At 33.0% G+C, this 15,994-nt stretch overlaps 1 protein-coding gene across 1 annotated transcript; it reads right to left on the bottom strand.

Annotated features, from left to right (window-relative positions):
- Positions 1-747: 747 nt before the first annotated feature.
- LOC107853138 lies at positions 748-12,465 on the bottom strand. Its single transcript, XM_047393767.1, has 2 exons — positions 11,966-12,465; positions 748-1,471 (listed from the first exon to the last, which is right to left on the bottom strand). Exons 1-2 carry the CDS (start codon positions 12,262-12,264, stop codon positions 1,006-1,008), a joined length of 765 nt encoding a protein of 254 aa, XP_047249723.1. The 5' UTR covers positions 12,265-12,465; the 3' UTR covers positions 748-1,005.
- Positions 12,466-15,994: the final 3,529 nt, after the last annotated feature.

Here is a 15,994-nt window from a genome sequence, read left to right as displayed (position 1 = left end):
CATGATTGTATAGCTTTATTTCGATTTGGTTTATGTTGTTTATTATAGTTGGTTATTATTACATTCTTGCAATTACTATTTTAATGATTCGCAACCATTAAAATACATCTTTATTCTAGTATGAACTCGAAAGGAGAACACTAGGATAGAACGAAAAATGTGAGGTGTGAGTTCTTATCTTTGAAAGTAAAGATTTGATTAATGTCCAAGATAGGGATATACTTAGAACGCGTCATTTAATTCCAATACAAGAAGATATATAAATGCATTTAAATTAGAACCTCACATTCCCGCTTTACAATGTAGTTGTGAGGCTAATTTAGGTACACAATTTAAAGACTCGAAAGACCATAATCATGTTATCAACCCCGTAAATCAACAATCAAGATAGGCAACTTAAATGATATACATGATTGTGAATTACGTCTTGACCCTGAAATCCATCTCAATATTGTTTACAATACTTTTAATTACGATTTACCTTTCAATGTTCCTTTTAAATTTACAATAACCACCTTCTTTGGTTACAAATCATACTTGTCTAAATTCCACAAGTTCCTATGGATTAGACATTCAGCTTGCAAGAGTCATTTATCACTTGTACGACCGCGTACACTTCCGTGTGCGCTTGGACGCAAAATCACTCCAGGGTTGAACAACAGGAGAGGGGAGGAGGGGGTAGTTAAGGTTAGTGTAAATTGAGGAATACACCTAAAAGATGAGCTACAAATTAAGCGGACAACAAACTGAACTCTAAAATGAAATATTTTTTAGGCAAACACCACATTGAAATATACAACACGATAAAGAGAAAACCCAAAGGTTAAGAAGCAAGCAGAAGCAATTACATGTTAAAGATGCCAAGACCTTGGTTTTACGTCTTGAGGAATAATCACAGAGGCAGGGCAAGAAATCGAAGCCTATAACTTCTAAAATAAGCCAACCTCCATTGAAACCTATCAGGCTCATAGGGTGACACAATAAGCTATCATCAGGATATCTTTGCTATTCCTTTATGCCCGTTAGGCTGGGAGTTCCAGCAGCAGCCCCTTGCAGATCCGATAAGGAGAAAGACCTCCATGCACTAAGCTTCTGTTCAGGAGGTGATGACGAGGGCTCAATGCTATATCTTCTTGATTGTGGAGGCAGAGGAGGAAGAGAGAAACGAGGTGATGATGCATTTGAGTTAAAAGACTCGGAACTATTATTGCTGTCAGAGCAGCTTGAGGTTGCACCAAAAGCTAATGAGCTTCTAGAGTTTATCGGTCTCTTGTGTAACCCACTGCCATTATTTCTTGGGAAGTGATTCCGGTTCTTGTCAAAGAAATTGCTATGAGCAAGCAAGTTCTTGCGTTTCCTAGTGTATGCATTCTCCGGCTTGACCACATCTTTAAGTGAGGAACATGATGCCGCATCAGCTAGACTAGTATAAGATTTTGATTTACCAGCATAGAATCTTGATATGCCCCTCCTGAAACATGGCAGCCAAGCACAAATAGAACATTTAGAATAAGACTAAAAAACTGCTCCATTAAACATTAAACATGTATAATAAGCTACAAATCTGTCTAATTTAACTTCTGCGCCATCCTTTCTCCAGAAGATCCGCCATGTTAAGAGACTTGATTAAAACAAAAATATTAACAGCAGAAAACAAAATTCTTCATTTTTACTAAGACTTCCATCCACTCAAAAAAAAATACTTCTCAACTTTAGTAATAATAGGTAAATCAATATAAACTTTTATTCACTGCTTATCTTCTTTCTTTTGAAATGCTAAAACTACCGCCGTTGGGTGGCTTGTAAACTCAAAAAATTCCATTCGTGGTTAATACAGCCATGCTAGTTGAGCTTGAAAGATACCACATTGGTGGTCCTTATTTTTTTGAAAAAAAATTAATAATTAAATGCTCAGTATTGAATATGCAGAAGAGATGTTCCAAGATTCAACAAGCATCTCAGGAGAATATGAGGCTGCTTAACTTTTGGTATAGTGGTCCCACAACCTCCATCCTAAAAAGCTTACAAGCAGACATGCCTCCATGATGAAACCATGATTCTGGACAAAGTAAAAGTCGAAACATTTCACTCATAAGCCTCAAAAAATCAATTGGAAAAAAAAAATGATTGTGACACCTCATCTCGTCTACCTATTTAAATCTATCACAATAAAGGAGTAGTGAGACCACATATTAGACTCATTTGTCAAAGGTATTCGGTGGAGAAACTTTAGGACATCCTTGGGGTAATGCAGTAGATGTCGTAGCTAATCAAGTAGCTCCAGAAGCATGTGTACAAGCTCGTATGAAGGACGTGATGGGAAGGTAATGAGATTATTAGCGAGGTTTTTCAAATTTGAACTCAATTATGGTTCGCTACCAAATTCATTGATTAAAGTTCAAAACTCGTCAATTTCTGTTGATGATGGCTTTTTTATCAACCGTATCCACTTTTTATACAAATTCTTGGTTATATATTCAAAAGAAAGATAGTATGAAACATCAATCACATTCATAACAACTCCTCCACCTTTAACTATAAATAGTTTTCTCAAATTACTTGTCAATCCACCAAATCAAGAAGATTAATTAAATATTTCCTATTTTATCAATACCATTAATATCTTTTGAAAGCCTAAACAAGTTTATAAGTTTCAAATACTTACTTCATCAAAGAAGTCTGTCGGACAATAAAATTTTCGTTATCGAAAATAAATAAATAAATAAATAAATAATCGGGATAAAAAAAATATTGCAACAATCGTTTTATTGATTTCAATATGTGAATGTGAGTGTTACAATCACTATGAATCCTCTGATTCGCCTTTTCAAATATAAATAAGAAAAGACATCATTTCCCCCTGAACTTGTCCGCTCAACTTACTTTAGCACTCTAACTTGACTTATAATTATTTACGGAACTTGTCGGTTTTGTAAGTTGGACACTTTTACTTACATGTTTGTCATCTGGACCCCTGAACCCACTAAAAACAACATTTTAAATCCTTTGACCGTTGACCAGGCTTATGTGGCATTAAAAGGGCTGACTAGGACTCGGTGCGTGCTCAACTTACTTTAGCACTCTAACTTGACTTATAATTATTTACGGAACTTGTCGGTTTTGTAAGTTGAACACTTTTACTTACATGTTTGTCATCTGGACCCCTGAACCCACTAAAAACAACATTTTAAATCCTTTGACCGTTGACCAGGCTTATGTGGCATTAAAAGGGCTGACTAGGACTCGGCGCGTTTACGAAAAACTGGTTCAATGACCCTCGTACTATGTCGATTTTGTAAGTTAGACACTTCTACTTACATGTTCGTCATCTGGACCCCTGAACCCACTAAAAAGCAACATTTTAAACCCTTTGACCGTTGACTAGGCCTATGTGGCATTAAAAGGGCTGACTACGACTCGACGCGTGCATATTAAAATAATTAAAAAAATTAAAAATAATATTAAAATTAAAAAATAAAAAAGTCTTTTTTTCCCTCCATTTTTAATTTAAAAATATTTTTCAAATTTTTAAAATAATAAATTTTAAAAATAAAAATAAAAATAAAAAACACCCTTCCCCAACCCCCTCCTCCGTCCAGCCACAACCCCACCCCACCCCTCAGCCCCGCTCCCCCTACCCCCTCCCCGTCCAGCCACCTCCACTCCACCCCCCTTCCCCGTCCAGACACCCCCACCCCACCCTGTCCTCCTGTCCCCCGTCCAGCCATGGCTACCATGGCCATCGCCATTAAATTGAGAAGTTATAATTTCTGGGCAAAGAAATATGGTTGGACGAAGAGAGCTCAATGCGATGGCTGCCATATCTCTCTTCGTCTTCTTTTTCTTCATCATCGTATATGGCAGGTTTTCTGGGCCATCCCTGAACTTTGCTTTGGTTTTTTTTTTTTTTGGTCAAGGTAACTTGTTGTGGTTGATATTGTTGTTGTTGTTGTTTATTGTTAAAAAAAAAATTATTATTGTCTTACTTTTTAAAAAAAAAATTATTCACTTCCTCAATTTAAATTTTTCATTTTGTTTAGGACTAATTTTGTAACTTTTACAAATTGTTAAAGATATTTAAATAAAAATTGAAAACTCATTATATTTGTTTGTGTATGTGAATTTATAGTTAAAACTTCAAATTAATTGGAGAGAAATTTCAATTATTTGAAATAAATTTGATGTTTAATTAAATTTATGTATTACAATTTATAGTTAAAAATTTAAATTAATTTAAATTAAAAATTTATTATGTTTATGTATTAGAATTTCAACGATTTATAAAAATAATTTATTTAATTAAGTTTATTTTAATATTTAATTCAACTCTTTTCATTTTTTTGAATTAAAATTTAAATTTGAAATCCTTTCATATTTTTTGGGATTAAAATTTAAATTTGAAATCTTTTCATATTTTTTTGGGATTAAAATTTAAATTTGAATTGAAAGTGAGTGATAGTGGATATTGAAAAATTAGTGAATTTCATGAATTAAGCTTGAAAAAACTAAGTTTTTGTGAATTTGTAATAGATATTCAAATTTAAAAATCGAAAATTCATTATGTTTGTATATATATGAATTTATAGTTAAAAATTTAAATTAGTTGGAGAAGAATTTTAATTATTTGGAATGAATTTGATATTTGATTTGTGAGCAAAAAATAAAAACATGATTATTTAATTTTTTCTACAATTTATAAATTTTATTTATTTAATTAAATTTATTTTAATATTTAATTTCTTATTATCATTTTTAAATGACATGAAATTTAATGTAATACCTGAAAATGACATGGAAACTGACGTGACAGCTAACGTGGCGAGAGTATGTTACACACCAAAAAGTGTTTAAAATGTTGTTTTTTCGTAGGTCCAGGGATCCAGATGACAAACATGTAAGTAGAAGTGTCCAACTTACAAAACCGACATAGTACAGGGGTCCATCGAACCATTTTGCCATTATTTACCCTCTTAACAACTTTCAAGTGAATTAAATACAACCTCAAAATCACAATTCCAGTCTCACAACGGAGAGTGCACTACACGCGCGTCATGTCATTGCCACATTAGTGTCATGTCATTGCCACGTAAGAAATTATAATTTTTTTAAAGAAAGTAATTCCACACATACTATTTTTATATATTTTTTCTAAAAAGTAAAAAATATATATGTAGTATTTATATATATATACACACACACATATATATATCCCCCCTCTCTTCTCCTCTTTCATCCCTAACCCCTGCAAACACGAACCTTCAGATCATCCACCCCCAACCCTCAAGCACCCCCTCTTTCTCCCCTTCCCGCCCACGAGAGCACAAAAACCCCCCCCCCCCCCCCCAAACCCAATTTCTTTCTTCTTCAAACACGAAAACACCCCCACCAAGTCAAAAATAATTTTTTTCATTTGTTTTACAACTCAAAAATTGTCTTATTAACAAAAAAATTCAAAAGTAAAAATCAAAAGAAATCTCATTGATGATAAGTGGTTTAAACATATAATAATCAATTTAATTCATTTTTGGTTCAAATTTTGAGGGAGTTGGATTGAAGGTTGAGATGGTGTTCAATGGGGGGAAAATTTTAATTTAGTGTCTTTGTGGTTGTTCTTTGGTGGTGTTAATGAAGGAAAATGAAAAAAATTGAAGGAGAGTGTTGGCGGAGAAAATGTATTTGAGGTTGTTAATGAAGGAATTTATGGTTGGAGAAAATGAGTGTTGTTGTAGATGTTTTGGAGAAGAAAAACGAAAAAAGTGTCCAATTTTTATTTTTTTTTCTATTATATTTAAAATATAATATTAGTGAAATTAATTTTTTTTACAAAATATACGCTCCTTATTTTTCTTGAACATGTCACGTCAGCATTAGGAGTGAAACTAATACACTTTAAAGATGTTAAAAGGGGTAAATTAATTAGTTTAGTTTAACTGCTCAAGTAAATTGCGCTAACAAGTTCAAGGGGAAATGATGTCACGACTCAATATAAATTCAAGGGCTTCGAGCTTGATCTTGAATTTGAATTTGATTTGCGGACTTGATGGATTTGATCTTGACTTGTGCTTGAATTTAAGGGCTTTTGGGCTTGTTCTTGAATCTTGCGGTCTTGATCTTGAATATCAATGAACTTGATTTGAATGCTTGAGCTTTTTAGAGAAATTGCGGCATATGACCCCACGAGTTATCTCTTGCTACTTGCTAGAATTCTTGATCCTCTTTTCTAAATTATGAGACCCCTATTTATAGTTGTAGAGAGGAAAGAGTCATGGTGAAGGTGAATTTTCCTTGAACAATCAAATTAGAGTGACATGGCGCCTTTTATGGACTTTTTATTTCACAGATCTATTGCATCATTTTGACATGTGACATGGTCCTATTAGTTCCTGCACCTGACTTGACATGCACGTCATTTGACACGTGACGCTCATTTGGGCCTCTAGAATATGATAATATCCTGGACTTAACAAAGTGGGTTTATCATTTGTAGCCCAAATTAATATAAGCTAGGAATTTAATTAGATTCATACATGTTTGAACTTAAATAATTAATTCAATTATATTAATCCAAAATATTTATTTGAGACTAATATATTTTGAATTTAATATAATCCAAAATTTATACGAATTTTAAAAAAAAAAAAAAGACAGCCCAATGCACTAAAACTATCGCTATGCGCGGTTCCGGGGAAAGGCCCCACCACAAGGGCGTATCGTATGTAGTTACCTTGCATTTCTGCCAAAGGCTGTTTCCAAGGCTTGAACCCATGACCTCAATTTAATAAAATTTTGTTGCCCACAAACGCCCCTTCAAGTCTTATGGAGATATTTAATTTCTTCAAAGAGGGGGCTTGAAGTATGCACTAGTATTGTTAGAATGCGAATTATGCATAAAAACACGTACCAAAAAGACTATAACATAAATATCATCATTATGGCCCCGTTTGACCATGAAAATCATAATTTTTCGGAGTTAAGAGTTGGAGTTGTGTTTGACCATGAATATAAATTAAAATTATTTTTTATTTTTAGAGAGAAGCATGTTTTCACTTTTCCAAATACAATTTCCGAATTGTATTTGGAATTTTCATGGTCAAACACATTTCGTTTTTACTTTTTTCATTAAAGTGAAATAATTTTCCCAAAAAAAGTAAATAATTTTCATGGCCAAACGGCTACTATATTGGCCCACTTACTTCGTAAAGTAAAATTGTAAATGGCCGCCCTATTTTCTTGCCATTTTCTTATCCCAAAATGCATTTTTCCCAATATAGATTTACATGGTTTGCGTAGCCCTTTCTGTTTCAAATTAATGTCGCCTCTCACAACCATGTGCAATGGTCTTCTTTAAGTATGGGTCCTTTTCAATGATCAGCTTAAGGTGCGAGAGTTTAACTTCGTCTCCGTCACCTTGAGACCTGACAAGTTCGACTTCAAGTATGGTCCCTTTACATAACAAATTCGTTCAAATGTCACCTTAAGGTGCAAAGGGACAAATCTTATTATTCGCCTTAAGGCATGAAAATTTTGAGATCCTTTTAAGGATAAACTCGTGAGAGGTCAGCTTAAGGTGTAAAGGGACAAATTTTGTCCGCCTCAAGGCATGAAAATTTTGAAATACTTTTAAAAATAAACCTGTGAAAGGCCATCTTAAGGTGCAAAGAGACAAATCTTGTCCACCTTAAGGCATGAAAATTTAGGAGTTGACTTCAAACTACAGGCTTGGTAGATTTGCACTCTTAGGTGTAGGCTCGGAGAACTTTAGCATTCTAAATTCCATTGCAGGAGCTCATTTTCTTTTCAACAAGTTGCCCCCATTGAGCAACAAATATTTGAAGTTCAAAATTTAAATAGAATATTTGTAGATTTAGCGCATTCATATGGCGGGAACATTTTATTTTTTGACACGTGTAACCAAACTCAGAATGAGATTCCTAGCGCCTACGTACCTCAATGAAGAGGATAAAGTCACAACATATTTTTGGGTGTGTGTTTTTTTTATTTGAATTTTTTTTAGTGTCACTTTTTGCCCAGATCGCCTCTTCCGAGGTTTACAACCTAACAGGCCCTTTTTTTAAGTCATACACAATTTATAATCTTGTTGGCCGAGAGTGGACATGCAATTTATACTCGTGCCTTAAGGAGTATCATCTTCCTTCAAGGATAGTACTTCTTCAGGAAATTGGGCTGATAGGACTAATTTTTACCCCATCTGCATCGACAAGCTTGTAAGCACTATTTGAATACACTTCTTGTATGACTTATGGTCCATCCCACTTTGGGGTGAATTTGGCCTCAGATGTACGAGAAGTAATAATGGACCTTCTTACTACAAGGACTCGGTCTCCAACTTGAAAGCACTTCAAGCAAGCTCTTTTATTGAAAGAACAAGATAGACGGGCTTGATTACATTTAAGATTTTGCTGAGCATCTAACCTCTTCTCATCAAAAACTTCTAACTCCGCAAGACGCAACTTAGCATTTTCTTCATCGGTGAGCCCTTCTTGAATAGCCAGTCTCAAAAAAAATGTTTGACGCTCAAGAAGCAGCATTGCTTCAACTCCAAAAGCAAGTGAATATGGGGTTGCTTCCGTTAGTGTGCGGTAAGTTGTTCTATATGGCCATAAAGCTTCTTTCGTTCGTTCATGTCAGTCTCGTTTAGGCTTAAAGACGACTTTCTTTAACAAACTGCATAAAGTTTTATTGACCGCCTCAGCTAGTCCATTGGCGGCAGCATGATACATAGAAGATTTACGCTGCTTAAAACCAAAGAGATCACAAATCTTATTCATCACCTTGTTATCAAATGGCTTGCCGTTGTCGGTTATTATGTATAGAGGGATTTCGAAGTGGTAGATGATATTTACTCGAATGAAGTTTGCAATATTTTCTTTCATTATTTCCTTGAAAGCAATATTTTCAGCCCATTTTGAGAAGTAATCTTTCGTAACCAAGATGTATAGATGCCTACCAGAAGATTTTGCCAGTAGTTTGACAACAGCTAATCCCCAAGTGTTGAATGGCCAAGACGTTATAGTTGGGCGTAGCACCTCAGGAGGTGTATGTATGAAATTTGCATGGAATTGACAAGCTTTGCATCTTCTAGCATAGTCCAAGCAATCTTTCACCATTGTTGGCCAATAATATCCCATCTTTTTAATATGAAAATGGAGCTTCGGTCCAGACTGATGAGATCCACAAATTCCCAAAAGCACTTCTTGCAAAGCTTAAATTGCTCCTTCCTCTCCCAAATACCGTAAGAGTACTCCTTCAAATGATCTTCTGTATAGTGACTTTATAGTAAAGAAAGCGAGGTGCACGATGACGAATGTCAGAAGTATCCCATAACACAAGTAGTCAATGATAGGTTGTCACCAATCTTCTTTTACGGCTTCAGACACAGCAACAAGATGCTCAACCTTATTTTTAACGTTTTCACCCTCATTCAACGGTGGTAATACTCATTCTTAGCGGATAGTAACTTGTGTCTGATTAGGAAGAGTTAGGGTTGAGGCCAAAGCAACTAGGGCATCAACTTGCTTGTTTTCTTTTTGGTAAAAGCTGGAGGGTTACATCTCCAAGCAGAAAATCATTATTTGTAAATGTGATTTATGTATCACATCTATGTGTCTCTTATCTAAGTGGCTCAGTAGGCTTGTCAAAAGACAGAGGAACTTCCACGGGTGGGTTTTCACCCTTTGCCGCCTCTTTGCCAGTATTAAAACATGATGCCTCAAGGTTTACTTGAGCATTCTTTGCACGAAACCAGTTTGATAAAAGTTCTTCCAAAGTCATTGTACGTCATGGTTTTCGGTGGTGAAGCTCCATTACCCTCGTCTTCTTCAAATGCTCAACCAGCCTCTGTTTCCTCAGTTTCTTCACCATCTTCATTTTAGTTGGCTGCTCGAATGACTCCTTACGTAGACTCATCTTCTTGTGTCTGTGCCAAGTCACCAGAGTCCAAACTTCATCATCACCTTCGTCAACCGAAGACTTATCATGCTTTAATGGTTCCTTCTAATGTTCTTTGATGCATATTTGAACTAGATCAAATGAGCCAAAAGTGATAGAGATTTGATGAGAACTGGCTGTCTCATCATCAAAGAAGATCTTCTCATTTGTCAATTGCATGACTTTGTTCTTAAAGACAAAACACTTTTTCAGAGGGTGACTCACAAGCCTATGATACTTGCAATAATTCGGGCCATTGATTCCACTATGCGTGCCAGTTTGTTTCCAATAGATTTTCACGGTGACGGAAATAAATTGTAATCACAAGCAAAAATATGAAGAAACATGATTTTTTATTGATAAACGAAGTGGGTCCAAATCTGTTGCTTCCTTGATTCTTCTCTTTTGATTCTCCGTAATTCGAGGGTCATCGGTAGTGTATTTCTCGAACGCAAACATATTTGAACTTGATATGAATTTCTCCATAATTCGAGGGTCGTTAGTGGCGTATTTCTCGAACGTAGAAATACTTGAATTTGATATGTATTTCTCCGTAATTCGAGGGCCATCAAAAGCGTCATTTTCGAACGTAAGAATTTTTTGATTTATCTCCATGAAAGGAGGATTTGTGTATCTCGATGTATTTGATTATCAAGAAAAGAAGATTTTGATCCTTTTGTGATATTCCATGAGTTTATGGAATTATCTAGAGATATTCGAGATATTTGAATTTTTTATGAATATGTCATGAATTTGTGATTTTGTGGGATCTTAGTGATACCTCTTTAAAGAGATATTTTCCCCCTTTATATAGGCGAAATTTAGGGTTTAAGGCAGAGTAGTCATCAAGTTAGATTTAGGATAAAGTAGCCACAAAACTCTTAACCAAAATTGAACTCGTCTTATAGAGCACACAAAATTTTAATGTCCATAAATGCGCCCTAATTCAAGGTTTGTCAGAGTGTAGACTTGATGAAACTCAAAGACGAGTCTTAAAGTACCATGAAGCTTCCATCTATACAATCTTGCGGCTACAGATTTGCATATTGATTTATGAGATAAGAGATAACGGACAGATTTGGTCCCACTGGGCGTATTTTGTTTCCAATAAATTTCTTACAGTGACGAAAATGAATTACAATCACAAATAAAAATATGAAGAAACATGAATTTTTACTGATAAATGATATGGGTACAAATAGATTCCTCCCTTGATTCTTCTCTCTTCATTTTCGTCGTAATTCGAGGATCGTCGGCAGTGTATTTCTCGAACGCAGACATATTTGGACTTGACATGAATCTCTCCATAATTCGAGGACCGTTAATGGCGTAGTTCTCAAACGTAGAAATATTTGAATTTGATATGGATTTCTTGGTAATTCGAGGACCGTCAATAGCGTACTTCCCGAATGTAGGAATTTTTGAATTTGATCTCCATGAAGGAGGATTTGTAGATCTTCTTGATGTATTTGATTATCAAGAAGAGAGGATTTTGATCCTTTTGTGATATTACATGAGTTTATGAAATTATGTAGAGATATTCAAGATATTTGATTTCTTTATTAATATCTCATGAATTTGTGAATTTGTGGAATCTTGGAGATGCTACTTTAAGGGAATACTACCCCTTTATGTAGAGATAATTTAGGATTTAAGGTAGAGTAGTCACCAAGCTAGATTTAGTGTAAAGTAGGCCCAAGAACTCTAACAAAACTTGAACTCTCCTTGTAAAGTTTCAAAATTTCAATGTCTACAAAGTGAATAAGATGTAAATTAGTAAAACTATCCATTTTATTTATGATTTCTTGACGACCATGTAAAGGCAAAGTGGACAACTAATGCGGGACAGAGGGAGTACCAAGATACGCCTTAATTGTTAATATAACAAATCAGTTAACAAATACCGAGAGAACCTAATCTCCATACTAAGGAACCAAAGTCAGCATCGTAATTTCATTAAATAAATTAACCAAAAACCAACAGAGAAATTAAATATAAAAGTAAGAAAACCGCATACTTTATTGGCAAAACCTCCTCCAAAGACTCCAAATTATCCAGAGCAGCACCAGGTTTGAAAGCACTCTGAACCTCTTCACTCTCACCGCCATCGCCGTCCGATGAAGACCCTCCCGCCGGCGGTGAATCATCACTATTCCTGCCAATGGAAGAAGACGAAGAAGAAGTCCTATCATCCTCATCTTCTTCTCCGACGCCTAGATCCGGCGACTTATAGATCGGAACAAACGCCATTCCGTGCACAAATTCTGGCCGTTCGATCTGATCAGTCGTATTGTTCCTCTCCAAAGCAATCGACATAGCTTTCACTTTATGTTAAAAAGGCAGATACAAATGGAGAAACCTAAAGAGTATATATACCACACAAAGAAGAGAGAGAAAGGAAGTCTTTTATTAGAGAGAGAGAAAGAGAGAGCGAATATACAAAGAAGATGAAAGCCTTATCCTTATCCGGACAGAGTAATATAGGATATATTATCTTTTTCTATTTTTTTATTCTGAAAAATTGGTGATTTGCCATTGTGCATCCGGTTTAAATGAAATCGACTGTTCATCCATTCAGGTTCTATCTAAGCCGTTGGTTTTTTGAGATCTTGAATATGGAGTAGCAAAGTCGGTAGATTTTTTAGCCATCCTAGTACTACCATTTCCAAGTAGGATTTTTAAAATTAAGGAAATAAGAAAAGAAAATTGGGAATTTCAGTTTCTTTTATTTTTGGATTCCAAATTAGTCTGCCCGGGAAAACAATTTCTCTGACCATTTTACGTATTTCAATTTCCTCTTACTATTAAGGGATCGTTTGATAGGGTGTATAAAATTAATGCTGAATAAGGTACATTAATAATACTTATATTATTAATGTAAGTATTAGTAATATTGATACTTGATATTAATTATATATTTATTATTTCTTAATTAGTGTTTGATTTGATGTATTAAAAATATTATACATTTAAATAACTTTTATAAAAAATACTTATTTATCAAATTATCCTTCTCTGTACACTCTCTTTGCAAGTAGCATCAGCTACTGTTGTAGAAACAAAAAACCCCAATTTTTTCAAGGGTGCTGCTATTGTTTGTAGAAACAAAAATCCGATTTCAACTTTTCTCTAAACTTTAAAAGCCTTGCAACAAATTCGACGATATTTTGATCGGAATAAAGATGGAGAACAGTCTCACGCTTTATGAACCCCATGACAAGATAGATGGTTGTAATGCAACTACAGATCTACATATGCATGAATATTGCATATGCAAAGGTGTTGTACTTAGAAAACAATAGATAACAAAGAAACTCATAAAAAATAGATGTCCTCACCTAAATTTTATCATCAATTTGTTGACTTTGAAAGACTTATTTTTCTGCAATTAGTTGCTAAATAATTGAACTTAGCAAAAGACTTTAATGGTATTCCAAGTCAGCCTCTCTTTTTCATGGAAAGTAATAGAAGGAAAAGAGAAAGAGGAAGTTTTTTACAACCAAAAATGGTGGGAAAATGAAATTGAGAAATGTAATTACAGTGGAAAAAAGAATTGTAAGATATTTTGAGGCGTAAATTTCTCATTTAAGAAATTAATGCATATATCAAATGCTTTGTATTGCTAATACATGAAAAATGGTGTGTATTATTAATACACACCTTAATACACAATAGAGTATATAAGTAATCCTTGTATTAGTTATACACGGACTAAAAGATTGTATCAAACAAGGTATCTATAATACATATTAACTAATACATGCATTATTTTTTCAATAAACTCTACCAAACTACCCCTAAGTGATAAATAAAAGGGGATCTCAACAGCGGTACTTTGCTTGAAAATTCTCCTTTTATAGCCATATTTTATATAATTATTATTTATATTTATTGTATTCAATTTTCAGCTATTGCATTCATTTTTACTCAATGCTTTGTATTTATAAAAAATATAAATACACTATATATTTATTCTTTTCAAAAATACTATCATTATTTTTTTCATTTTTTATATTTTTTTTGTTTCATGTTTTTTTCATTTTTTTCTTCATTCTTTTTTCTATTTTTTCCTATTTTTATTTTTTTTGTTTCTTTTTTTTTTCTTTTTTTCTCTCTTTAATCTCCAACTTCTATTTCTCTTTCTTCTTTTCTTTTCTTGTTTGTTTGTTTTTTGTTTTTATTTTTACTTATTTTCTTTATTATTTTTTGTTCTATTTTATATTTTTTGTATTTTCAAAAAATATGACTAGTCGAGCACAAGTCATGGATGATGATGTAAATATCACAATTATTTATTATATTTGTAGTCACACCATTTTTTATATTTTTGTATTCATTGATACAACTGTATTTGTATTTATATTTATATTATACAGTACGCATTTGTATTTGTATTTTATAGTTCGCACTTGTATTTGTATTTGTTAGTTTGCACCATCATTTATATTTTATATAATTCACACTTGTATTTTAAAGAATTGTTTTGTATTTGTATTTTATAATTGACTGCATATTATATTGAATTATATTTATATTATGATTTTGTTATATTTGTATATATAGATTATACCAGTTTAATGTACGTGCGATGCATGTGTATACAACATCAATATTATTAATTTGAATACTATAATAAAGTTGGGGATATATATATATATATATATATATATATATATATATATATAAAGCGATTGGATAGGTCTACCATGCATCAATATACCCTATAATAAAATGGAATCAATCTCTCCCAACAAGAATTTGCCTAGCCAAATGTCACATATGCATATATATAAAGCGATTGGATAGGTCTACCATGCATCAATATACCCTATAATGAAATGGAATCAATCTCTCCCAACAAGAATTTGCCTAGCCAAATGTCACATATGCAATAAACAGAATCTGGACCTCTTAATTGGTTGTCACTTTGAAATATGACACAACCATGAAGTCGTAAATTTTGTTTCACTAAAAATACAATGTCTTTCTCCAGTCCTTTTACCCTAAGAAAAATAACAATAAAATCAAGACAATTTTTTGGTCATAAATGGCTTACTTTAGGTGGATCTACATTATTTTAAATCCAAATCGAATAAAATGATATCTAAAAAAAATACACAGCAACCATTCAGAAGAAAACTAAAGAAACATTTTTAAAAAACAACTTAAAAACAGATAAACAAAGAAATCAATCGGTATATATCTAATAGGAAAAACTTATCAGAAGTTCCATAGATGTGGAATTAATGTTTGGAATGACTGCTATCGCAGTTAATTTAAAATTACTAAATATATGATAATTGAGATATTAAAACAATATGATTAAACCTAACTTTTGCATGAGAGTTCCTTAAAATTCGATGGAACATTCATCTACTACCTGTATTAAGCAGAATATAGCCATTAGATACGCATTATGTTGTAGCACCAACCGAAAAAAAAAAAAGAAACATGTGGTATAGTTGTATAGCAGAATCATACTAAAAACACACAAAACAAAAGAATAAATTTAAGTGAAAAAAAGACATAACTACAATAGACCACATATAAGGCTCATGATCAAACAAGCAATGAAACTTGGATTGGAATGTAATTAGCAAAATAACTTTATCGAGTTAAAAAAAAGCTTAAATTTTCAAAGGGAGATTTTAGCTGCACCAAAGAAATAAGAAAAAAGGTAGAAGTAGAAGAAGCCTTAAAGTTTGATTCAAAATACCCTTTTAAATAGAATTATAAAAATTTTATTTTTTTATATAAGTTAGAATTTGAACTGATTTAAAAGTGTTAAATATAATGATTTCTTACTCAAGTCAAATACGAATTTTAATTATTTTCAATATCTGTTAAAATATTAATTAATTGACCTTATAGGCTTTTATATATTGTAAAAGATAGAGTCCTTTAAAAAAATCATAAAAGTTAGGGAAAGAAGCAAAGTTCGAAGAGGAATTTGACAATTCAAGAAATTTAATAGTTTGGTTTTACTTTTTTTCTTTTCTTTTTTTGTTTACAAATATACAATAGGACAATTATATTTATTGTTGAC

Source organism: Capsicum annuum, chromosome 7, assembly GCF_002878395.1.
Source record: "Capsicum annuum cultivar UCD-10X-F1 chromosome 7, UCD10Xv1.1, whole genome shotgun sequence".
NCBI lineage: Eukaryota > Viridiplantae > Streptophyta > Magnoliopsida > Solanales > Solanaceae > Capsicum > Capsicum annuum.
Note: the sequence above shows the minus strand (reverse complement) of the source record. Positions and strands in the feature narration are given on the sequence as shown.

Bases quoted from the DNA above. Each gene is read 5' to 3' on its own strand.
- LOC107853138 (XM_047393767.1), bottom strand. From the start codon at position 12,264: ATGTCGATTGCTTTGGAGAGGAACAATACGACTGATCAGATCGAACGG. The intron at 1,472-11,965 runs GTATGCGGTTTT...GCCATGTTTCAG, and splicing joins GAGGAGGTTTTGCCAATAAA to GAGGGGCATATCAAGATTCT.